This window comes from Hibiscus syriacus, unplaced genomic scaffold (genome assembly GCF_006381635.1).
Source record: "Hibiscus syriacus cultivar Baekdansim isolate YM2019G1 unplaced genomic scaffold, ASM638163v2 tig00116951_pilon, whole genome shotgun sequence".
Lineage (NCBI taxonomy): Eukaryota > Viridiplantae > Streptophyta > Magnoliopsida > Malvales > Malvaceae > Hibiscus > Hibiscus syriacus.
The window spans coordinates 3014376-3041509 of record NW_024063482.1 but is presented as its reverse complement, the minus strand read 5'-3'; the positions used below and the strand labels follow the sequence as shown (position 1 = coordinate 3041509).

Sequence of the window (27134 nt, the reverse complement as noted above, 5' to 3'; positions counted from 1 at the left end):
TTTATAAATTAACATTTTTTTAAAATTTTTATAATATCCTTTTTTAATAAAAGAAAATTTCGTTCGTCCCTTTTTACGGAGATTACTGCTCTTTGATGAGTACGGGACAGGATCCCTCACCCATTGTTATAGTTTTATGCTCTATTTGTCATTGTCTCAGAAATGCATTTTATATCAATTTTCAGATATGTATCAATATGAAAATATTCTAAGAACAAAACCCAAATAATATAAATTATGTAATATATATTCAGATTCAATTTAAAGTAAGAGCTAACTGACCTCAGTGATTGAGATACTCTTCTCTTTTGAGGTCACGAGTTCAAGCACAGAAAAATAAACTTTGATAATTAATTGATTGAGAGTTTTTATCCAAATATATCTTGTATTTATCTTATATGTATAAAAAAAATTAAAAGAGCCGTATAATCAGGGCTTTTAGGTGCCCAAACGCATATTTTATTGTGCTTTATTGTTTGGTATACGTACTAGTGTGACCGGCACCGCCTTTAATATTGTCCTAATCAATTCTGTAATTTTAAATTATTGTTTAAAATTAGGTAAAGTATACAATGGGCTAATAAATTATATTTATAATAGTTTTAATTATTAAAATTTTAAAAATTATAAAATTTCATACTTTTATTGAATTGTTAGAAAATGCTCACTTTAATATAATTGCAACTCAATAAATTTAAGGGTAAATTACATTTTTAGGCTACTTATTTATTTGTTTGATTAAAAATTTGTCAAATTTTTCCAAAAAATAACAATCTACTCGTCAATTTAAATATTATCGTAAAAAGTCACTCTGTTGTTAAGACGGAAGTCCAATGTGACATGATATAATAACAATTTTAGTCTCTAAAACTTATGTATTCTACCAATTTAGACCTAATTCAGAATAATTTAATAAATTTAATCCTTTATAATTAAAAATTATATCAATTTAGTTCTTTTTTATTTTATTGTCAAACCAAGTGAGTCTATTAATTCAAGCAATACTTGAATAACTTTATTTTACTATAAAACAACTAGAAGTTACTAATAAAAGTCTCACATTAGTAAGTATTAGCCATGTATATAGTTGAGCAAGCTCAATTTGCAATCTGACCATTATAACAAAAACTTAAGATTCGAAGATAAGATCGATTGACACGAGTACAACTTGCACAAAATGCTTCGAAAGCTGCAATAAAATATGAAATATGGTATCTTCTAAGGATACAACGAAAAATAAATTCCATATAAAAGATTTTAAAAACTCCCCTGCATGATGTCTTCACAAAGTAATAAACACAAATCTCCAATTGATTAAACTCAACACCATATATGGTATTGAAAACAATTCTAAGCAACAAGAAAAACAGTGTAACACTTTATGAGATTATCACGCGTTGTTATCAGAATTCATGATATTGATATAACAGTCCATATATAAATAATGATGTGACAAAGGACTCAATTTTTACCCACCCTTAATTACACGTACTTGTTATGAGTTTAATTTATTATTTATCCTATATTTTCTTTTCATATGTGATTTTTTTTTCGTATATTTTTAGATAAAAGAAAATAAAAGTTGAGAGTCTATTAAGCTTGTGGTGTGCTCGTTAATATTTGATGTAGAAAATTAAAGTATAATTGGGATAGTAGTGTTATTTTGATACAAGATTAATTCCATTAAAAACAGGTTCAATGAATAATAACAGGCTTAGATTAATGAGAGTACGTTGAAGGCTATTCTAATAAAAATGTTCAAATTTTACCTAAACGTGTATAAACCTAAATTTATGTAACCCTTTTTATTTGAATCTTAAAATCTAAAATCTAAAACCCTAATCTCACTCCTCTAAACTCTAGACCTAAATCTTAAATCCTAAAACCTTAAATCTTAAATCAAATACATTATATATAATATTAACATAGATAGATATGTGTAATCTAAAATTACCATTTTAAGGAGAAAATATAGATATTTGCGAAATTTAATAAAAATGTTCAAAATTTACTCAAACAGTGTAAACTTAAGTTTACTTAATCCTACTTGCTTAAAATTTAATAAAACCTCTTAACTCTATACCTAAATTTTAAATTCAAAACACTAAATTTTAAATCTTAAATTATATACCTCATATATTATATATTATATACATAATATTTTTTTAAGAGTATAAGGTTATTACAAGGTAGTGTTTGTTTAGAATATTTCTTAGTCATTGACAACATACACACTCGCAGATACAGTTGTTTAAACTCAGGACCGTTAAAGAGAATAACACTCCTTTTAACTACTTATGTCACTTGATAGCCTCCTTTCTTCTTTATCTTTGTTGACCGATTCATTATTTTACATTTATTTCTTATATCACATTTTTAGTTTTTTTTTTCTTTTAATTTTTAACAACTATGTATTTATGGTATGTTTTTCTTAGACTTTTGGCATGATTTTAATCTTTTCTATCTGTCTTTTTGACGGTTATCTTTGTTTGGTTTTCTCAGGGTTAGATTTGACATCGCCTCGACTAATCAGGATGACGCTCATTTGTTATCATGTTGATCTTCCCTGCTTCAAACCCTCAGATTTGAGTTAGATACGCGGTTTGCGTTCGGAGATAGTTTTCTCATGACACCCGATTCTGATTTACGATTGTCGATGGTCTTTCGATAGTTTGATCACCTATTGTGATTCATTTGTCAATGCAGTCAGATTTATTCGTATCTATATTTTATTCAAATATTTTTGGATGAGTTATTAACATTTTACTTGTATGGTCTATATACGATCATAAGTCACTAATTTCTTATGTTAATGGTTATAGAAAATATCCTAATTATACATTTAGTTTACATTTTGTAAACATTCATTTAATTGTATATATTCTCCCCTTTTAGTAAAAATTAGCGAATTCTATCTATATAAAAAAAAAATTATCATTTTAAGACGAAAATACAAATATTTGTGAATTCTAAATGATGGGGAACAATACACGAATACACGATCCAGTTTTCCGTGAGTTGTGGCCATAATTTTGGCGGCCGATTAAAGATTAAAAATGGATAATAATTGAGTAACATGAAAAAGATGGATAATAACATAATTTCAATATTTTTTAAATAATTTATATATACAAATACACATAAATGCATATATACAAAACGATGCTTTGCTCCTTAAATGATCTGCGTTGCTAGGATCTAATCAACAACCTTATTTAACAACTCGCCTCGCACCTGTCGGTATCTGCCTCTCCTTTCTTTTATATTTCCTTCCTTCTCCGTCGCCATAAACTAACTAGCATCAAACATGAACAACCCTAGTGTAAGAGTTAAGCCATTGCTTCTTCTTGTTCCCATTTCATTTCTTCTCTTAGCCTTACTGTCGTCGCTAATAATTCTAAAAACGAGCCCTAAGACCACACAAATCCAGCATTTTTCACGTCCACAATCATCTCCAAGCAGCTTCCCCAGCATGGGAGGGCACTTTGCATGGTATTAAATTGCGGCCACAACGCAGTGTAACGGCCGCATAGTAACGGTTTTGAAGGTCACCACGACCCAATATTAACGCAACGCAACTACCCGCGACAGCCGCAACACATTAAAAAATCACGCCCGCAACAGTCGCAACACGTTACGTGACGTCCGCAGCATCCGCAACCGCGACACCGCAACTGCGACAGATGCCACAACCATTATTTTATAATATGGCACTTTGTATCCCGAGCTCTGCGTCTCCACCATTGCCGTTGTCCCAGCTCTACCCTCCAAGACCTTGCCGGAGCTCAGCGCAACAATCTTGCACCAAACAATGTACGAGGTCAGACTATACTCTGCAAACATTACCAACATCGGGAAGAAACTCAGAAGTTACAATACATTGGAAGAGACGGCCATAAAGGATTGCCTCGAGCTTTTCGATTACACCGCCGCGGAACTGAAACTGGTCCTTTCCGATCTTGCACCGAAGAGATTACCGGTCTCAAAGAACAATAAACATGACTTGCAGACGTTTCTGAGCGCGGCGATGACGAACCAGTACACTTGTCTCGATGGGTTCGCCCGTAGCGACGGGCATGTTCGGAGCATTATCAAGAAGGGTCTCCACAACATCTCTCATCATATCAGCAACTCCCTTTCGATTCTCAACAAGGTCCATGGAGTCAACAAATCGAAACCCGAGGCTTTCACTGAACACAGACGCCTGAAAAACGGGTTCCCAATATGGTTATCATGGAAAGATAGAAAACTGTTACAAGCTCCGGTTACCGAAACCAAGTTCGATCTCGTTGTTGCCAAGGACGGCACTGGTAACTTCACCAACATCACCGCCGCTGTAGCTGCCGCTCCGTACAACAGTGACACACAATATTTGTGATCTAGAAAAAAGCCGGGGCTTATTTTGAAAATGTGGAAGTGGAAAGGAAGAAGACAATGCTTATGCTCGTGGGAGATGGGATCGGGAAGACAGTGGTGAAGGCCAGCAGGAACGTGGTTGATGGATTCACAACTTTCAGCCCTGCCACAGTCGGTGAGTTTTACATATCTTTTTATTATTTTTCTTTTACTATAATACTTTGCTCACGAGTGGGACTTAATCTATATTAGATTCGTATGTATTATCACAAATCAGACGAAAAGTTATCCTAATGTGTCCAATCAGAATGGAATTCACTTTAGTCTAGGGTTTGTATAAGATGCAATAATAGTAACGTAATGTATTTCTTAATAAATCATATAATAGCAATATACTAATATATATATTTTTTAATAATATGAGGTGATTATAAGGTAATATTATTTATAATTTTTTTAATTATTGACACTACACACCTTACAAATGTAATTTCTCAAACCTTAAAAATCTAAGGAAAATAACATTTTATTTATCCATTGTGACCGCTCCATATATTTTTTAAAATAATATTAGTAATAATGGTTAATATTTGTCTTAAACTCTTATTTTTAGAATTTATAATTATTCTTTTTATTAATATAATCTCTAAAATTTAAATTTATATTTAATATATATATATATATATATATATATATATATATATTATTGTTGCACCCAATACTTATTTACGTATCACAAATAATATAAAATATCTATAAAACCAAATTAACTCAAGGACATGCCCAACCTTTTACTTTAATGAATTTTAGATATTATTAATTTAAATAATATTTAAATTAGTTTTTTATTTTCAAATTTCAAGTTTAATTATTTATTAAACCTTTTTTTGGATAATCAATTTATTCATCCAAAGAGAGCAACAAGTTGCTACAAGTTACAATTACAACCAATTACATGAGTTCCCAATCAATGCACAGTTGCCTATTTACATTATCCACTCTATTCATATCGCGCCTATACAATTTTGTTCTAACAGCTCCCTTTATAATATCTACAATTGTATCAGGCGAACGTGACAATCCCCTAAAAATACGATGGTTGCGTTCTTCTCATGTAAAATAAACGAATCCAGTCCATGCTAGTTTTAGAATGTGGACTAACAGGGACTCACCTTTCCAATTGCAAGCCATCCAGCCAAGCAAGTCCTCCCAACTAATACTCTGTTGCTATAACCTGTAAGCATGCAAAATGGAATCCCAGATTGCTTTCGAATAAGAGCATTCCAAGAACATGTGGTTTCTTGATTCCAGTCCAGTACCACAAAGTCTGCAACCAAGGTCTGTCACCACACCAAACCTAGCAAATCTATCCTTTGTAGGAAGCCTATCAAGGATTGCCATCCAAGTGATCAGAGAGTATTTATTAAACTTTATTTTATTTTGAAATTAAATAAATTAAATTCTAACCTCATTTTGAGTTTAAATAATTTAAAGATCCTTGTCCATTTTAAAATTAATCAATTTCTCTTCCCTAAAATTTTGCCTAACTATTCTCTCACTACTCTCATTACAACTTTAATTAATAAATAGACAAACTCTAAATATTAAATCTTAATCCTACACAATATTAATTCAATCTTAAATCTTAAAATTTAAAAATATTTTTTTTGATAGGAGTTGAAGGCCTCATTAAAAACCTCATTCTTGATTAAAGGAGTTTATAGAGAAACTCCTTAATCGGCAGAAAGAGGAAAAGAGTGCCTTAAGATTTCATTAAACATAAGAACTTACAAGATACAACCGTAATCCACCCCAACATACACAAAACACCAGAAACAAACGAAAACAGCCTAAAAAACAACATTAACTCAGCCTAATTCACCTTAGTTACAACAACAACCACTAATAAAACAGACCAGACCTACAACCTGAGCTTGGCCCGAAAGACACCACAAAACAATACACTTTTATAGAAGCCAAATAAAATAGCTGACTCAATCCATAGTGTAAACACTAATTTTTCATTTTACTTAAATTACTTAAATTATTATTTTTAAAATTACTATTATTATTATTATTTAAATATTAATATTAATAATATTATTATAATTATTTATTATTATTATTAAATAAATACAAATATTGATACAAAACCCACAACCCGGATACAGAGGAAACCCTAGGGTTTCTAACCCTAGCCCAGCCGCCAGTTACTCATCACCGTTGGATCTGGAGAGATCCAACGGCCACCAATAAGCCAGATAAAACCCTAGGGTATGATACCCCTAGGGCCACGTCCCAGCCATCGCTTCAAGAGTTCCAGCAGCCCCACGTCTACACTGCCGACGCTCCCACTGCCAGGTGACCCAACCCGCTTCAGCCACGCCGCCGCCGCCTCGCCAGAATGCTCCAGAAGACCCAGATGGCTACCCACGTTGAAGATCTATGGTGAGTCACCCCCATAGCTTGGTGACTCACCGAAGATCGCTCCATAACCCAGTCCAATGAACGTCTCATCGAAGTTATAAAGCCTCGGTTTACCTGCAAACAAGAAAAAAAGAGGCGAGCAAGAACGGAGAGACCACGACAGAACCCAGCAAGACACCAAACATCAAGCAACCATTCGAAAAACAAAGAGAAGAAAGTGAAGAGACTTACCCTCGGAGAGCCCAAACGACGCCGGAACAGTCGGTAATCGAAGGTAATCTTCGGTTTATTTTAGATCTAGAGCTATTAAGGGATTTTTAGGGGTAAATAAGGGAGGATTTGGTTTGAGGATCGAATAATCTTTGATTTGGAGGATTTTGAAAATTTTCGGCCACCATGTACGGTGGTCGGCGGTGGCCATCGCCACCGGAGTACGGTGGCCGGCACGGTTGTCGGATTCTCTCTGTCGAGAGAATCTAGAGAGAAGGCAGAGAACTCTGGTTCTCTCATTTAGAGAGAGAGAAGAAATGAGAAAATGAGATAGATGAAAGGATTTAAGGTCGATTTTAGGGTTTAAATACCATTCCCTGAACGACATCGTTTTGGGTAGGGGCCTGTGTGTAATTTGAGAAGGGTAAAACCCTTTATGCAGCCATTATATATTTGTTTATTTACAAGTTAATCACTTAAATCAACTTTAAATCCTTTTAATTTGGTTTTTAAATTTTGTTTAATTTATAATTTAGTCCCTTATATGCTTATATATATATTAGGTAAAATAACCTATTTAGCCCCTATTATTTTAATAAATTTTATTTATATCCCGAAATTAATTAACATAGGTCAAATTACACTGTAAATACTTAGTTTTCATAATATTTTGAATTAGAGCATTTAATTTTATAATTTATATTTTAATCATTGTTATTTTAATTCTTTTCATTTTTGACCATTAATTTTAATATTTTTATAATTAAATTCTATAAAAGCATATTTCTGTTTATTTTAATTTAGTATATATATATTTCTTTTTAGTTATATATATATATATATTTTAGGATAAGATATGATAATGATATTATTTTTTTTAAATCTAACCTTTTCGAAGATAGTAATATACTGACACACAGGTAATGATCATATTGACTTAGTGGTAGCATGACTGTCAATAAATTGATTGATAAATTTATATTATATGTATATAGGGTATAGAACTAAATTAATATAATGTTGTTACTATATGCACGTGATATGCATATTGTAAATAAACAATACTCATCATTTTGATAAAATCTTTAAGAAAGATTCCGAATCAATAAATTGTTTTTTATTTAGAATTTAGTGTTTAAATTTTATTTTAGTATATTTTATATTTATATATATTTAATTTTGTTTTATTTAAATTATTTTTTTAGGAAAAATATTATTTTTAATATTTATTTATTTTTCAAATATTAAGAAAGAGTAGTATTAAAGCAACTAGATGTCATATTCTGGTATTTTAAAAATAAATAAATATAAAAGCCAATATATATATATTGTTTTATTTAAATACTTTTCTTAAATTATTATTTTTAATATTTATTTATTTTTTAAATATTAAGAAATGACAGTCTTAAAGCAACTAGATGTCTTATTTTAATATTTTAAAAATAAATAAATATCTTGCTTATAAAAATATATACTTCATTATTTTTAGGAAAATTATTATATTCTTATTAATATTTATTTATTTATTTATTAATATTAAAGAAAAGACAGTCTTAAAGCAACTAGATTTTCTTTTCTGATATTTTAAATAAATAAATGTCCTATTTACAAAAACCCTAAATATATTTATGAATACATATATATATTTAATATTGTTTTCTTAGAAATATCAGATTAAATTTGAAATAACACGATTGTAAATTAAATTCATATTTGAAGAGACAATTTATAATCAACATGTACCAATTTTGGGCGTTGTGGGGGTGCTAATCCTTCCCCAAACGTAACCGATCACGAATCCCTTTTTATTTCTAAAAAGAATGAATTTTTTGTTAAACGCAGACCAATTTATCTTTTAACTGATGTTTTCTTAAAAACTCTTTTAAAAGATGATTTTTAGGTATTTGACCTACCTGACCCAAAAGGCCGATGGCGACTCCAAAATCATTTTTTATCAAAATCATTTTTTATCCACATTACTTTTCTCACCAAGTAAAAATTTCGTGCCCGGGTGAAAACCGGTTACGACAGTTTGGTGACTCTGCTGGGGATCAGGCCAAGCTTTAAAATCAATTATAAATTGTCTCTATTAATTAGAAATTAAAAATTCATATATTTAATTTATAATTCTTTCTTTTCAATTTTTTTATATATATACTTATTATTTTCATAATATTTTATATATTCTTCTTTATTATTGTTTTTATTTTATTTTCATGTATTAAATTTCATTGTTTATTTGTTTGCCAGAGGTTTGAATATTTCTCCTCACACACAACACGAACATTGCATAACATAAGTTTTATAATCAAGCTTGTCCCTTTTAAGTCGGAGTGAAAGCGACGTCTTCGTGAGAATTTATTCTCCGTGTTAGACCTAGCAAGTAGGTTTCGGGGTTCATATGCTCTATGTCTTCGTGAGAATTTATTCTCCGTGTCAGGCATAGGGAAATGTGTCCTCTCGAATTGAACTCGATCCGCTTAAGTCTGTAATGGACTAGGATTAAGGGTTTGGTAGCCCAAGGGGCACCAACAAGGACAGTTCGAGTACCTTTACTCCTAGAACTGAAACCTTGCATATAATAAACCCTAGAAATTCTCCTGATCTAAGACTATACTGAACCTCTGTCCGTAGGTGTACACAAAGGAGAAATAAGCTCTAGCTTTTAATTTATTTTATTTTATTTTCTTTTTCCTGAATAAATGCATGCGAACTAGAAATCATGCAGTTAGGCTAATTTTTCCAAACAAAACATGGAACTAGAAAGCATGAGGATAGGATTTATATCTTGATAGATAGAAATTTTTTTCTTTCCATTAATTGGTACTAACCAATTTATTTTTTCCTTTTTTATTGTTATTACATTATATTTTACTCTAACTTTTTATATTGATTTCTTTTGATTGCATTGTATGATCATGGCATAACCAAAAGGTGTTGACTTGAAAAACTGTTCATCAAATTAGAAAGAATTCATAAATGGACAAAAAGTTTTATGATCAAACAAAATATGACGCAACCATGGAATGGCATCCGGAGAGAACTCCGAGGATAGATGAGAGCTATGCACCCAAAGATTGTATGCCTGTTGAAGAGCAAAAGGAGATACGAGAAATAAGAGAGCAAATGTCCAAGATGATGGGTAGAATATCTGTTTTGACCAAAGGAAAAGAGATTCATGCACAAAAAAAGAGAGAGCCCAATAAAGATAAATCTGCAATCTCAGATATGCAATGAACTTCTGATCCTAACCAATTTGAGAAATTACAGACAATCATCATTCGTATTCACAAGTTATCTGGAGATACCAGGAAAACGATGACAACTGTAAAAGCTCCTAAAGATGAGATGAAATCATGCAATCTGAAATCATCGAAGTTTAGTCTGCTCTCGACGTCTAAAACTCAGGTTCAATCCAAAACAAAAGGCGGTTCTCATGTTGATGCTATCCCTATATCATATAAAGAGTTATATAAAAAACTACTTGAAGCACGAGAAGTGGCTCCATATTACATAAAACCGTTCCAACCTCCGTATCCGAATTGGTATGACATCAACATTTATTGTGAATATCATGTCGAAGCTCAAGGACATACCATTGAGAATCGTCTTGCCTTCAAATGACAAGTCCAAAGTCTTTTGGATCATGGAACCTTACAATTTATGATAAATGATCGACCTAGTTTGGTAATTGAAGGTCCTGTTAGATTAATACCAAAAGTGGTCAAAGGTAAGAATATCAGTAGGGGCACCCAGAAGGAAGAAGATTTGCTAAGGTCTGGGGCTCAAATTCGTCATTTAAAGATTGAAAACGATAAATTGAGCACCAAAATGGAAACCATACATGAAGATTTCCAGAAGGCCAGTCAAGCTTTTCAAAATGCTGCATAGGAAACACCCCAGAAGAGTGGATAATAGGGGTTACCAAACTGAAAAAGAACTGTGGCATACATGAACCTCGAGCCAAGAAGTTTTCTCACGATTTAAGAGTTGCAGAAGTAAGACGCAATACAACTGTCATTGAATTGGGAAAATGTCAAGTCGAAAATCAAAGGTTGAATAGTGCTATAACCAACATGGAAGCATCATATCAAATTCATCAGCTTGAGATCAATACTAAATAAAAAGCCACTATGGCCAAGAATAAGACATTGAAGAAATGTTTAGATGATTATGGATATCTTGCACAAGAACTTCTTGAACATAAAGATTCTCTCACAAGAGAAAATGAACAACATTGTCTACAACTTCGAGAGTTGACACAAAAGATGAAGGAAAAAGACAATATCATGAAGGAAGCTGGTGCTCAAGCAAACAATGTGGCTCATAAGCTAGTGGACTTAGCTGGCTTCACGAGAAAATTAAGGCAGATTGATAACTCCATACCTGAGTATAAGTGGAAGTTAATTTGGCTTTTAAGGGAAATAGAGAACTTAGGAGTGAAAAATGTCCCCTACATGTAAAAGTTTTGTTTGATGCACAGAAACTTTTGTGTTCAATGAAGTGATGTCCCCTACATGTAAAAGTTTTGTTTGATGCACAGAAACTTTTGTGTTCAATGAAATCTGTTATAAGATTAACACTCTTGAGTAATACCTTTTCATACATGCATTTACATTTTGTATCTTTGCATTTTCATTTTGCATTTATACTTTTATGTTTGCTTTTATATTGCACAATTTGCATTCTTATTGTTACATTCACATATTTACATTTGCATTTTGCATTTTTACGTTTGTATTTACATTTTCATTTTTGCATTTGCATCTTTGCATAATTACATTTTATTTCAAACTATTTTACTTGCATTTAATCATGACAACGTGGAATAATTTGGGGAGAATTCCATGACAGAATTTTTGAAATCAAAGTGGAGCTAACTTGGTCTTCCTAAAGAAGGATAATAGCCATGAATGAGATTCTAACAAGGGTTGGTAGAATCGAGAAATTGCAAGAGCAACTTATCAAGACTCAACAAGTAATGACTGGTCATGCAAAAAAATTTCAGGCTGATTCAAAAGAACAAATGACCACTTTGATGGACATGATGAATGATATGATCCATGGAGAGAAACCCTTAGAGGATCCCGTTGTGAAGGCTATGAATGAGGTTCTGAATGATAATGATGAGTTCGACGTGATAGTGTCTGATGATCAATAACCTATTAGTGCATTGGTGAATTAATGGTGAATTAAGAATCAATGAAAGAAAAAAGTTTTCTTGTAAGAAATAAGCTTTACCCAAAGAAAAAGGGCATAAAAAAGGGTCAAAGGCTGATAAAGAAGAAAAGGAATGTACAAAGTTTTCAATTTCCTCCATTCCACTTCTCAGGTGAAAAAGTGCATTCAAAAATGCTCTCATCCAAATTAAATACTCCATGACTTGTTCAGCCACAGTGGCCTCCAAATGAGAATTGGACCTATAAGGAGATTCCTTAGATAAACCAGACTGGAATTCTAAATTGTTCAACTAAGGTTCCTAGTAACCTTGAGAGAAATTTCCAAGATCCTTTAGAACAAGCAATTCAAAAGTACAAGGTAAAAGAGGGGGTTAAGGTTCAATGCTCAGAAATCATTGCCTCGACGGAGACTAATGTGATCAAATCCTATGAAGAATATCAGATACAATAAAATGGCAAAAAGGCTTCCATGAATGTAATATGAGATTGGCCCATAGGTCTAAAAATAAATTGGGAAGATGCAACTATGAAAAGATCTCAAACACCCATATCAGACTTCCTGAGGACAGATGAAACTTTGGGCAGTTTAGAGAACATGACGAATACTACGCCAATCACAGCTGCAATATGTGTTCAGAACTGGGACAAAGCTATTGTCACCAATAAGAATTATTTTGAACCCAATTTCCAATTGATAAATGAGGAGATGAAATCTGACCACAAAACTACTAAGAAAGAAGTAGAGGTTGGTACGTCTGAGGAATCATCCAAACGAGCCCAGATAAGAGAAATGATCAATAAATTGGGGGCAACTGAGGACAATGACCCTGATCCTATTACGCACATTAGAGTAATGATGCAAACAAGTGGAACTGTTATCTACCACTGTAGTACTTTCTATTTTCAGTATCTTGTTTGAACAAACAAGTGGAACTGTTATCTACCACTGTAGTACTTTCTATTTTCAGTATCTTGTTTGAACTTGTCTTTTGTTACTTTCTCTGTCTTGTTGAAATAAATAAACTTGTGTTGTTTTTATGGTTATGAGCAAGGAATTAAATTTTAATCTTGAAATTTTTGAATATCAAGTAGATTAAATATTCTTTTTCAAGAGTTATAGATCTTTGGCAAGTGGTAAAATTATACCTTCCATATCCCATCCAATGTCAATTACTTGACCCTTGCTAAAACCAAATCTTGACCATACATTTATCTGAAACTCTGAAGTCATGTCTCTACCTGTTTTTGAGATATAAAATCCAGATGTTTACCATTTTGGGTAGAGTTTATTGTTGATTGGTTTATAACAACCCACCACATTTGTCCTTCCAAATAGAAAACCATCATAAACCAAAAGACCTCAAAAGAACCAAACTTCAAATTATCTGTGAATCTTCCTGCAAGAAGAGACGATATGAGGCATCATGATCAACTTATCAAAGATAATTTCGAGTGATTGAGGCATACTCAAAGAAGAAAGAAAAAAAGATTGATTTAGATAAATATATCATGTAGTAATTACATTGTTTTCATATAAATAAAGATTAATCTTGAATATTAATCCTCCTGGGGATACCTCCTTTTACAAAAGCTTCTGTGGATGAGGAACGACATTGTTTCATTTATCCTTTCAAATTATATATATATATATATATATATATATATATATATATCCCTTGTTGTCCCATTTTGAGCCTAAATGATTTTTCTTCTGATTCAACCTTAACCAATGATCACCCTCCATATTGGGGGGCAAGAAGAAGGATATCTGCTCACAGGAATAAATTGTCAATTACAAGGCAAATCTTCATGAAATGAAGAGAGTTTTGAACTACAAGGTAGATCAAATGCAAAGTGCTTGAAGATCAATCCATTCAAGAATAACGAAATAATTTCCAAAATACAAGAGGAAAAGGAAGTGCTCAAAGAGATTGAAGTCCTATACTCATCCATAAAAAAAAAGAAAAAAAGGAAAAAAGGAAAAAAAGGAAAAAAAGGAAAAAAAGGAAAAAAATGAATCAAGATGGGTGACTTATTGAGCCTCGAGCTACAAGGTTGATCAAGTGCAATCAATTAAAAAAAATCATATTCAACAAGAAGAGCAATATGTGAAAAAATGGAAATGAACCCATAAAATTGACAGTCTAGAGGGATCCAAAAGAAGAATGACAAGTAGCAAAGTAAATCCAATTCAAGCAAGGCAATATTGAAGGCATCAGAATGAATTGATCCTTGGTTCAATTACCCTTAAACACTTATTTGAGCCTTTTTATCCCTTTCTTTCGTAACCATGAGCCTTGGCCTACGTTATGACCTGAAAAGTCCATTCTAATCATACATGGATTTCTATATGAAATAGATTATATTCAGATTTCATTCCGCCTCTCAGGATTGATTTTTATTTGCAAAAATTGTTTTTTTAAAATCTTTAATGCATGATATGAAAAATGATAAAAGGGGGGTTCAAAATGTAAATTTTTTCAAGATAGTGGAAGTTCAAAGATACATATATCCTGGACCAACCTGAAGAGACCTTACTTTACCAGAATTAACCTAAACCTTAAATCTGTCAATAATTTTGACACTTTTCATAGAACTATGATTTTTTTTGATTTAAAAGTGTAATTGATTTATTTGATATTCATTAAATTCATGCTTATGATTTGATTCTATTGTGAACCTGTGATAGGAAACATTTTACAAAATTCTTTCATTCTTTGATAAAGAAATGAGAAAAATATTTTCAAATAGGATAGTCTCAAATGAAAAAGGTCCTTGAAGCAAGTTATTGTCTATTCTACCTCTATTGAAGAAAAAGAATGAACAAGGCCAGAATGATGAAGCACTTCACTTTCTTGAAAGTAAGCAGTACAAGAAGCCATAAAGTCTGGAGAATTGAACTTATGACGCTCTCCTGTGACATTATTAGCAATTCATCAAGAAAAATTATCACTTATCTAATTCTAAGGGAAATAAGCATCACTAGACAAATTATTTTCCCCAGCCATCAATCCATGTTCTCTAGAAGATTACATCACAGAGCAATAAATCCCATTAAGGTGTATTATGGGAATGAACAAGTCCACCATTTGCACTCTGGTTATACCGTGATGCTGGTTTAGATCTTGATGCATCATTGCTGCCTCTTCCATATCGATTATTTTCCTTGTCAGGATTATATTCATTATGTCCTCCAGAAGATTGCTAAACTTAAATTTGATATCGGAACAGATTCTACACTTGTATGCCTTTCATATTGGGTAACATTGGTTACAGGATTCCAAAAGTAAACATAACCAATTTTACTATCAACTAAACTTTTCCATGGTTCGGGAAAAGTGAGATATGTCTTCTCTTTGTAAGTACTATAAATGGGTGCGGATATGTGTGCAAGTATACACAATCGAACAAGTAATAAAGTGATAAGTAGAGTATCATCTCCACAGGGAATTGGGGAAATCAAATAGGTTTGTCAAGGCACTTTACTTTGTCACCTAAGTAAAGTTAGTGATGGAACATACAAATGATAATGCTATGGCAAAATGGAGTGATGGTAATGTGGTGGCAAATGGATATATCGTGGTAAATTAAAATGTAATGCATGCAAACAAATTTAAATGCCAAGACAAAATAAAAATGCAAATACTAGATTTAATATATAGGACTTTAGCTTTCTCACACGACAAGCAGCTATAGGAATGAGTGATGGGAGTCACTAGAAAACCTAAGTCTATTTCTCTTAATGGTATTTCTTCTATGCTTACCCTGCTCGACAGAGTCTATTGAGGTGCCATATGCTATCTCTAGTAAGGGACTCGACAGGTTAAAGATACCCTGGCAAAACCGATTGGCGTAAACTCCTGCAGTGTTCCTATTGGTCCAGATAACAGGATATGTCTCGGCAATACCTTTTTGCGGCAGTATTAACATCTAACCTATCATTTTTGTGCAGCTCTTTTTAGTCGAATAAAATCCTAGCCTTATCTCTAAGGTGGATTAGGCCTAGTTATTACCTAGAACCCCTTGTTTATGTAGTTTCTCCCTAGCTTCTCTCGAAGACTAAAGATAAATTGACAAGGCATTCTCTCGAACCCTCAAGCTCTCCTAAGGAAAGGCTACTCTCGTAGCTCCTACAACCTTAAGGCTTTACGTCTCATAAACAAAATAGAATAACGCATAGTAAAGCAACCATTCATTAAATTAAAAACTTAAACATTCAAGTGAACTCCCACCAAATAGGATTAGTTCATGGTGGGGTTCGAAATAAACAAGTTCAAGACAAGTTCCATTCGTTCCTTACAACCCAATAACAAAATATGAAAGCAAATAACTAAGGAGAAGAGAGAAAGCCTTCGACGTGCACTGCCCAATGCTCCTCTCGGCCACCAAGATTACTCCCAACAGACTGGCTCCTCTCGGACGCTCAGAACGCCACTCCCTTCTGCTAGTCAAGGAGAAATGCCACGACAAGACGGATTGACTAAGAGAGTTGAGACCTTCTCACTCTAACTTTTTAAGCTCAAATCAGTGTGGAACTAAAGTCTTTTTCATTGTAGCTTCATCCTCTATATATAAGGGGAGAAACACCTTAGGAATTGGTGTTGAAATTCCTAGGATACCCCCAACTTTGCTTGATTCTCGTGAGGATTGGGCAGTGATCCAGCATGGGCACCTGAAAATGGCCCATACTGGGTGGTTGGCTGAGCATCTGACATCTGCAGCATGGGCGGCATGGTGCAACATGGCATTTACAGTGCTAATCCAGGTGGATTTCTCGCTCTTGGTGCACATGAGAGACAGATGGCTTCAAAAATATATTCTCGCACTTTGCTCGCTTTCGAAATACCAATCCAACTCAGTATTTTTATTCTGCTAAGCGATCTCCTAATGTCATGGCATTTCCTTTTCTCTTTTCCTTGCTCTCAATTTCTGCACATCATTAGACAAACACCTACCTCATAAAGCAACACTGATGACAAAATAAAATGCCGCGGCAAAACGAATCCACCACATGCAACTAAATACTTCTAAATGCATCTACATGGTCCTAAATGAGCTCATAGACATTCAATAACTTAAGTGAAAAGGTTCCAAAATATGACCTTTTTACGGAGTTATCACACCCCCAAACTTAAGCTATTGCTTGTCCTCAAGCAATGGATAATATTAAGCAAAATAAAAATACCATGGCAAGTACAGAAGTAGAATAATTATATGGGATAAAATTTCAGCCCTCCATCTGGCTTCAACATGCTAGACTAGTTCGAGAAATCAAGTACTGGCCCCTAGGACAAGATCCTTTGTGTGGGTGTGTGCGTGTTTGTATCCAGTCCATGCTTAACAAACTTAAAAATTTTCTAAGCAAGCTTTCTTAATTTGCCATGACATTTAGAAATTTTTACTCCCACCTTGTTTTCTTTTCTCTCATTAATTCTGGTACAAGGGGAGTCAGCCCATCACACCTACCATCACACACTCTAAGTGAAAGGGAGCATACCTTCCACCCCCAAGCTAGTCAGGTAGGGTCATCCCGTGACTACTTTCATTCACTCATATGCCACAGCTGCCATTTATTTAACTGCAGTTTCCAAGCAATGCCATGGCATAGCGGAGTGTCCCTCTACAGATATGCCGAGACATTTATTTATAACTTCTATTTCTTCTTTTTCTTTTTTCTTTTTCTTTTTTCTTCTTCTTTTTTCTTCTTCTTTTTTCTTGTTCTTTTTATGCGAGGTTTTCATCATTCAAAGTTTTATGCCACGACATTTCAGAATTCTCTTATAAAAAATTTCTAAGTTTCTCAAGCATGGAAAACATACAATCGTGTATTCAAGGGTTTCAAAGAAGCAAGTCCTAGAGTTGGTTCTATCATCCTCAACCAGTCATGTACATTCTATCTTTGCTATCATTCATCATCATCGGGTATCCTTAACTAATTCAGAAAACTATTCAGTAACTTACTAATGTCATGGCAAATTTATTTTACCAACACTATCATGTAATGATTGGAGAACCCTACTTCCCCCAAACTTGAGAGAAACATTGTCCTCAATGTTTACTAAAACTAAGGAAAATTAAACTACATGCTATGAAATTCAATGCAATGCAAGGTACCTTGACTTTACGCTTGTGGTGGTGCGGCGATCGTGCGACGGGTGCACTTTCAAAATTATGTGGGGCTGGAGTGTTCAGAATCTGATGCTGGTATGATTGAAGGTTGTATGGATCATGAGTAAAACTAAAATGTCACGGCATCCTTAAGATGCTTGGCCAATTTCGACATCGTGCAAGAGGAGTGCAGACTTGTCACGCTTGATCGGAGCACCAGTGTAGACCAAAATGCCCCACACATATAACAGTTCAACCTTCAAAATATTTTGCCCTGGCATTTTGTGTCCTTCATATATGAATTATAGAACCTTTGCAGTAGTCCTCTCTTCTTCAAAGTGCTCTATGCATGAAGTTGAATGGTAGAAGAATGAGACCTCTTTTTGCTCATTTTTGTTGTGGCAACTTGAAATCATTTGGGCAGCAAATTCGTTAGAGAGGTTGAGGTCATCCCTATGACAATAGCCACCATCGTGTATGACCTTGTTCTTTCCTAGGTTGTTCAAGTAAGGAAGCAAAACAACACTAATAAGAAAATTGACAATGTCAGCATACCAAAAATTTACCGCGGCAAATAATAATTTCTCATTAGGGAATTTTTCCTTAATCTCCATTTCATTCTTTAGTTCTTTCACAATTTCTAGCCTAGAAAAATGAGCAGCTACTTGGGGTTTAGGATGACTAAATTCAATAGGATTTAAAGGTTCAAATTTCATACCTGGTCTAGCTATGGGTGAGCTAGACTTACTCATCTCCTTTGGAATATCCTCGAGCTCCTCTTCGTCTTCTCCATCAAGATTGAAGTGATTATCACTGCATAAAATTTTGTTGTGGTAAAATTCTGCAGCTTTCCTTTGGTCATCAACTCCTACTGATGGGGGTTTTTCTTTTGTCGTGGCAAAATTTTTATTGTCTTCATTGACTGTACTCTTCGAACCCTTATCATTATTTTCTAGAAAATGTAAATCTTCTTGCACATTCGGATCTTCGTTTACAATCTCATGATCGGGCTCTCTGAGTGTCTCTCCCCCAAACTTAACATCTTTGTAGCCACTCCTTAAGGTGAATGTACCACAATGCTCCCTGTCTTGAGCCTTAGTGACTTCAGTATCACTAGGTAGACTGCCATATGGGAAAAAATGTAATGTTGTGGCAATTCGACCAACCTGACCCTCCAAAGCCCTCAAAGACGAGCTGTGACTTTGAAGCAAAGCTTCTTGGCTTTTTATAGAGGTCGCATGGTCGTGCAGCATGATCTTCGTTGTTGCGATAAAATCTTGCATCGTAGCCTTCAAAGAGCTTGTGTTAGGTGAAGATGGTACTCCCTCGTTAGAATTATGCCATGGTATATTCGTTTGAAAACCCTAGGAGTCATTGAAGTTCTGCTGCCTAGCGGGCTGACTAGAGTTGTTGGTTCCTTGATTTTCCCACAAAAAGTTTGGATGTTGATGCCATCCAGGATTATATGTGTTAGAATAGGGGTTGTTGTTGCCTCGATTATAGTTGCCTACAAAGTTGATGGATTCTTGATTGGTCGGGCACTCAATCTCGTTGTGATTGTCGTGGCATAATAAACAAGCTGAATGAGCTGTCTTCACTTCTCTCACCTCACTTGGCCTTTGCAAGTTCTTCAACATGTTGGTGATAGCAGCAAGTTAGGCGGAAACCAAATCTTTATAATCTAGCTCGAAAGCTCCATGAGATTTTCGCCCAACTCCAAGCCTTGTGGATGGAAACTAATAATCATTAGTGGCAATCTTATCCAGTATGTCAAATGCCTCTGCTGATGATTTGTCAAGTAACGTCCCATTTGCCGAGGCATATAGTATCATCCTTGTGGGTGTGTTAACTCCATTGTAGAACATCACAACTTGAGTCCAGTAGTGGAATCCATGATTGGGGCACTTGCGAAGCAAACTTTTGTATCGATCCCAACACTCATACATAGACTCTTCATCGCCTTGGTAAAAAGATGCTATGACATTTCCAAGATGGTTGTACATATTGGGTTGATTATGCCATAGCAAAAAAAATTTGCACAAGTCAGCTCAAGACCTTATCGAGTCGGAAGGTAATCCATTGAGCCATACCCTGGCGTGATCTTTCAAAGAATATGGAAATAACTTCAATTTTAGTACATCTTCATGCACACCTTGTTGTCGAAAGCAGTCAAAAACCTCCAAAAATTCCCGAACATGTTGCCTTGCATCCTCATGAGGAGCACCACCAAACTGTCCAATAAAATCTAACATGTCGAACATAGCCGATTTGAGCTCGACGTAGGCTGCCTGAATCATGGGTGCCACAATTCCAGGATATAAGTCGTCTATGATAGGGTTTAAATGATCTTGAATAGTACGAGGCCTAGTTGCATTCCCAGCATTTGGAATTTCCTCGGCATTCTGATCTTCCACTTAACCCATTCTTTGATTTCCAATTTAGTACATCTTTTCTTGAGCACGTTGAGTATGTAAAATAAAAGCCTGAAAAAGACAAGGAAAATAACAAGTAAAACTATACAAAAAAATTGAAAAAGTAAAATAAAAATGCTATGACAAAACTAATTAACTTTAGTTGCTAATTCCCCGGCAACGGCGCCAAAAACTTGTCCGCTCTTTGTGAGTACTATAAATGGGTGCGGATATGTGTGCAAGTATACACAATCGAACAAGTAATAAAGTGATAAGTAGAGTATCGTCTCCACAGGGAATTGGGGAAATCAAATAGGTTTGTCAAAGCACTTTACTTTGTCACATAAGTAAAGTTAGTGATGGTACATACAAATGATAATGCTGTGGCAAAATAGAGTGATGGTAATGTGGTAGCAAATGGATATATCGTGGTAAATTAAAATGTAATACATGCAAAAAATTGTAAATGCCAAGGAAAAATAAAAATGCAAATAGTAGATTTAATATATAGGACTTTAGCTTTCTCACACGACAAGCAGCTATGGGAATGAGCGATGGGAGTCACTAGAAAACCTAAGTCTATTTCTCTGAATGGTATTTCTTCTATGCTTACCCTGCCCGACAGAGTCTACTGAGGTGCCCTATGCTATCTCTCGTAAGGGTCTCGACAGGTTAAAGATGCCCTAGCAAAACCGATTGGCATAAACCCCTGTAGTGATCCTATTGGTCCAGATAACATGATATGTCTCGAAAATACCTTTTTGCGGCAACATTAACATCTAACCTATCATTTTTGTGCAGCTCCTTTTAGTCGAATGAAATCCTAGCCTTATCTCTAAGGTGGATTAGGCCTAGTTACTACCTAGAACCCCTTGTTTATGTAGTTCATCCCTAGCTTCTCTCGAAGACTAAAGATAAATTGCCAAGGCATTCTCTCGAACCCTCAAGCTCTCCTAAAAAAAGGCTACTCTCGTAGCTCCTACAACCTTAAGGCTTTACGTCTCATAAACAAAACAGAATAACGCATAGTAAAGCAATCGTTTATTAAAATAAAAACTTAAACATTCAAGTGAACTCCCACCAAATAGGATTAGTTCATGGTGGGGTTCGAAATAAACAAGTTCAAGACAAGTTCCATTCGTTCCTTACAACCCAATAACAAAATATGAAAGCAAATAACTAAAGAGAAGAGAGAAAGCCTTCGATGTGCACTGCCCAATGCTCCTCTCGGCCACTAAGACTGCTCCCAGCGGACTGGCTCCTCTCTGACGTTAAGAACTCCACTCCCTTCTGCTAGTCAAGGAGAAATGCCACGGCAAGACGGATTGACTGAGAGAGTTGAGACATTCTCACCCTAACTTTTAAAGCTCAAATCAGTTTGGAACTAAAGTCTTTTTCATTATGGCTTCATCCTCTATATATAAGGGGGAGAAAAACATTATGAATTGGTGTTGAAATTCCTAGAATACCCCCAACTTTGCTTGATTCTCATAAGGATTGGGCAGTGGTCCAGCATGGGCAGCTGGAAATGGCCCATATTGGGTGGTTGGCTGAGCATTTGACATCTGTAGCATGGACAGCATGGTCCAGCATGGGCGGCATGGCATTTTCAGTGTTAATCCAGGTGGATTTCTCGCTCTTGGTGCACATGAGAGATAACTGGCTTCAAAAATATCATCTCGCACTTTGCTCGCTTTCAAAATGTCAATCCAGCTCGACATTTTTATTCTGCTCAGCGGTCTCTTAATGTCATGGCATTTCCTTTTCTTTTTTTCCTTGCTCTCAATTTCTGCACATCATTAGACAAACACCTTCCCCATAAAGCAACACTGATGACAAAATAAAATGCCGCGGCAAAACGAATTCCACCACATGCAACTAAATACTTCTAAATGCATCTACATGGTCCTAAATGAGCTCTTAGACATTCAATAACTTAAGTGAAAAGGTCCCAAAATATGACCTTTTTACGGAGTTATCAATATAGTAGTGAGTATCTGGGAACAGCAGAAGAGACAGTCACTATAACATTCTTTGCAAGAAAATACAACAATAAAAATCTTCTAGTTCATCTTGATGATGTTTATTTCTTCCAGTAAGGTTGTTACACTAGATGCCACCACCAACAAGGTCGAATTCGCCAAATCTACTCATCAATTGCTCCAATCGATCACTATTCAGTTCTTACGCATCTGTTTTCAAAAATATGCCAAGACAGTAGAATGCAACCTTTGCATCACTAATCCTAGAGAAAAGAGGCAGGGCATTAATACCACCGGGGAACATGTCTCTAGTATGGTTTTTAGGGAAACCTAGAAGCATTTCTACCTCATCAGGTTCAAGTGAAACAACTTTATTCCTTCCAAACCCATACCAGATTCCATTTTCGGCACTCATCAAGAACATACTTCTGGAAACTCGAAGGTGGCTCATTGTCATAAGTTTCAAGAGCCTTACAGATCCTTTCTGTTAATTTGGCATTTTCGTGTACATGTTTGTAAACAGTTCAACTTTGTTTTTGGATCTCAGAAAGACCATCATTTTTTTGTCAATAGAAAAACATCATGTATAGTGCGGGGAGGAAGTGAAATAAGAGGAAATCTGTTCTTAATTGGCAGATTATGAATATAGCCATTTTTCGTGCAGCAACATAAAAATACTTTGAATCTACAAATTCTGGCTCTACATCGTATGGGCACCGTGACATTTCGATCTAAACACCAACTGTAGCAAGTACCACGTTCTCATAGTAGAAATAAGGAGGCCCAATAGCATCTTCTGGAAGTTTTCTTTGAGTTATCTGATCTGGTTCGGTAGAAACCTCAAAACCAATCATTGGATTTGGAAGATGAACTGCATGATCGTCTTTATTAAGAAACTTATTTTCAAGTTTCCTCTGCTTCTTCCTTTTTCAAAAATCATAGCCCGAGTTTTGCATTTTCTTGTATTTGGGGTCATTTCATAATGGCTTCCTATCTTCTACCGAAAAAAGTGTGTCAGCAGCCTTAGCCATTTGAGCAGCACATATAAAATTTGTCAACTCTGTAATTGATGAATCCGGACCACATCTCTCCATGGTTATTGAAGTCTCAACCTCTGAGTACCCCATTTTCGACAAGTATAACAGTTTATTCTCCTCATCAGAATCAGAATTCATGATTTCCTTAGTATCAGAAGAACTATCAATATCTGTGAAATCATTCTGAAAGATCGCTTCATAATCAGATGAGTAGTTATCAGAATCAACATGTTACATGGAAAAGTATATTCCAGAAATAGCCTTCATTGAAAACAAGGTTCACTGTGTCAGCCTGGAATGAATTACCAAACGATGTATAACACTCTGTCCAACTAGATCCCTCCAGATCCAAAAAATGGGCACCTCATTCAGAAGAGGCACATATCTCAGACATTTCTGTCTGAATGATTGATTACTTCTTAAGTTTGTGACAACATAAAGAGAATTCCTCAAGTTGCTTGACAACTGCTGTTTAGTGACACCAGAATGAGAGTATTCAAGATAAACAGATTTGGGGCATGAATAAAGGCTCAAGTACCCACAACAGTGCATTGTCAAAATTGGACCTCGTGGAGAACATGATATTCAAGTTAAACATGCGTTGAGAGTAAACCAGAAATAGAATATTGGGGCATCTCGAAAGCCCATTTCAAACATAAATGATTCATGTAGGGCATTCTGAAGGCCCACGTCAGCATGAATATTTGGGCATTTTTGAAAGCTCACATTAACAAGAAGCAAATGATGGAGCATGCTGAAAGCCCATTTCAATCAGAATCAGGAATGTTGATGTATTTGGAACGATTGTATTAACCAATGTTGGGGCATGCTGAAAGCCCATTTCAATCAGAAATTATAATATTGACATTCGGAACGTTTGTATTAGCCAATGTTGGGGAATGCTGATGATCCATATCATCTTATGAAAAAATCATTGATTTGAGCAAATATTTCCAATGAGATAGAAATGTATGAAGAATGAAAATGGTGAAGCAGTAACAGTCGAGCTGACTATACATAATTGCTTCGTTCATCAGGCAGTTGTATTAGGGTCCTGTTGTTGAACAAATATTTACTCAGCAAGTATGGTTTCAAATACCCAATCTTCTTAATCATGTGTCACATGACAGTGTTTTCTTTGTTAAGCTACATCACGGTTGCATGGATAAAGATGGTCCCCAGGCAGACCACTCGATCCAGGGTTCATTTCCTCAAAATCTCGGCTTTGAATTTTGTATTTTGTGTGTCGGTGATGATTGGAAATATTTCTTTAAGATTCATTGCAGTTAGTTTCAATCATACTGTTGGGGTTACGAAGATATTTTTCACATCAATTTTGCTTACTTGATAACATTGAAGAGGGAGGCTTGATTTATTTATATTACCCTTATTCCCGTTATTATTGGGGTTATCATTGACAGTCAGAGTGAACTGAGTTTTCATCTATTTTAGTTTATCAACAAGAATTCCATAGACATCTTTCTGTATATGGCTCCTATAGTTGATGTGTTTCTACTTCCTAAAACACTCATTACAGAAGAAAATGTGATCGATATCACACTTGCCCTTGCTCGAGATGATATGAAGATCAGTTAGTGTCTCTTATTCAATTCAACACTAGCATATTTTATGAATTTGACCAACTTTTTGGTCATGAAACACACCAACATCTCACTTATATTCCCACTGAGTTTTGTTCTCAAGTGGTCTTGTGGCATCATACAAAAACTTTGAACAATGTGAAAAGAGCTTCATTGACCAGAGATCTATACAGAAGCCACAACTGGATGAATGTATTGTCAAATGTTTTACAAACATCTGTGCATAAACCACATAAAATGATGAATGTGTTGTCAAATATTTTACGAACCAGTTATTCTGGTGTTGAACCAATATTGCAATCATATGGTGTTTTCATTTATTGATCTGAAATAAAGCCTTTCTAAAAAGTGAGACATGATGAAGATTTATTTCCACATAGTGGAGCTGGAATTTTAGCAACAAGAAACTAGTGGATCCAACTAAGGTTGAACGACAGGTTGTTGTTAAGCATCTCAACATGATATGGTCTGAATGGCTTTGTTCGAGATCCAATTAGATGTGGAGACATAAAAGGAATTAGGATAAATCTTCCTTGTGATGTGTTTCAAGAGTCAAATCAGAACAAACGTTGTTATTCTAATTAATTTCTGCTAAGTTTAACATATTTACATCTACATTCTTCAAAGATGATAGATTCTCTTTTCAAAGATGAAAGCTTTATTGGGTTTCTACACAAGTCCAGATGAAGAAAGCAGATGTTATCAAAGATAAAATGGGGCATCAAGGTCATAGTTCTGACTACAGCAAGAGTTCCATAAATGAAACATTTCTTTTGAGACTTAAATGAAGCAAAGAAGACACAAAGATGCAAATTGATCATATGGTTCTTCAGAAATAAGAGCGTGATAATATAAGTTGTTACACTAATATCCAAAGGTAACCCTGGAAATAAATGATCAAGTGAAGGAAGACCGAGTTCACCACTTTGAAGTCAAACGAAGATTGCATAAACATTCATGCATTCATAAGAACATCATTTGCATAACAGAAAATGCATTAGATTGATACATGTAATTGCATTCAAACATAAGGTTTTGCAGATTTTCATATGAAAAAGAAGATTCATGATGAACAATACCTTACAAGAAGAAGGTAGAATTCAAAACCTCAAATGCAGGAATCACATAAACATCTGAAGAATAGATGGATGCAATTCACAAAAGAAGTATTATTTTGGGGAATGTTATCCAATCAACAAGTTATTTCAATGAGAAAAACACTTTCCAAAGTTTCTTATTTAATCTTTTCTAAAAATGAAATTGTTGAATAGTAAGAAAACAATTTTCATAGTTTCTTACTTAGTAAATTATTTCCCATATCTGTAATCCCTTCAGTGCATGATGTTTTCAAAACCTTCGGATCATCCATAAGACCTGCAGTGCAGGATGCTTTCAAAAAGCCTTCGGTAGCTTTTTGATATTTTCAAAACCTTTGGGTTATCCATAAGACCCGCAGTGCAGGATGTTTTCAAAAAGCCTTCGGGAGCTTTTTGATATTTTCAAAACCTTCGGGTCATCCATAAGACCTGCAGTGCAGGATGTTTTCAAAAAGCCTTCGGGAGCTTTTTGATATTTTCAAAACCTTCGGGTCATCCATAAGATCTACAGTGCAGGATGTTTTCAAAAAACCTTTGAGAGCTTTTTGATAGTTTTAAAACCTTCGGGTCATCTGTAAGCCCTTCAGTGCATGATGTTTTCAAAACCTTCAGGTCATCCATAAGGCCTGCAGTGCAGGATATTTTCAAAAAGCCTTCGGGAGCTTTTTGATATTTTCAAAACCTTCGAGTCATCTGTAAGCCCTTCAGTGCATGATGTTTTCAAA

General features: G+C 34.7%; 2 protein-coding genes across 2 annotated transcripts in view; both read left to right on the top strand.

The window, feature by feature from the left end:
• The first annotated feature begins 3811 nt into the window (after positions 1-3811).
• On the top strand, positions 3812-4378 carry LOC120189000 (probable pectinesterase/pectinesterase inhibitor 40). Its single transcript, XM_039192354.1, has one exon. It carries the CDS (start codon positions 3812-3814, stop codon positions 4376-4378), a length of 567 nt encoding a protein of 188 aa, XP_039048285.1.
• Positions 4217-27134, top strand: part of LOC120188707 (pectinesterase-like) — a 28467-nt gene continuing 5549 nt past the window's right edge. Inside the window, 1 exon segment of the mRNA XM_039192117.1 lies at positions 4217-4531. Within this exon segment, the coding sequence (XP_039048048.1) occupies positions 4435-4531 (97 nt within the window). The 5' untranslated portion in view covers positions 4217-4434.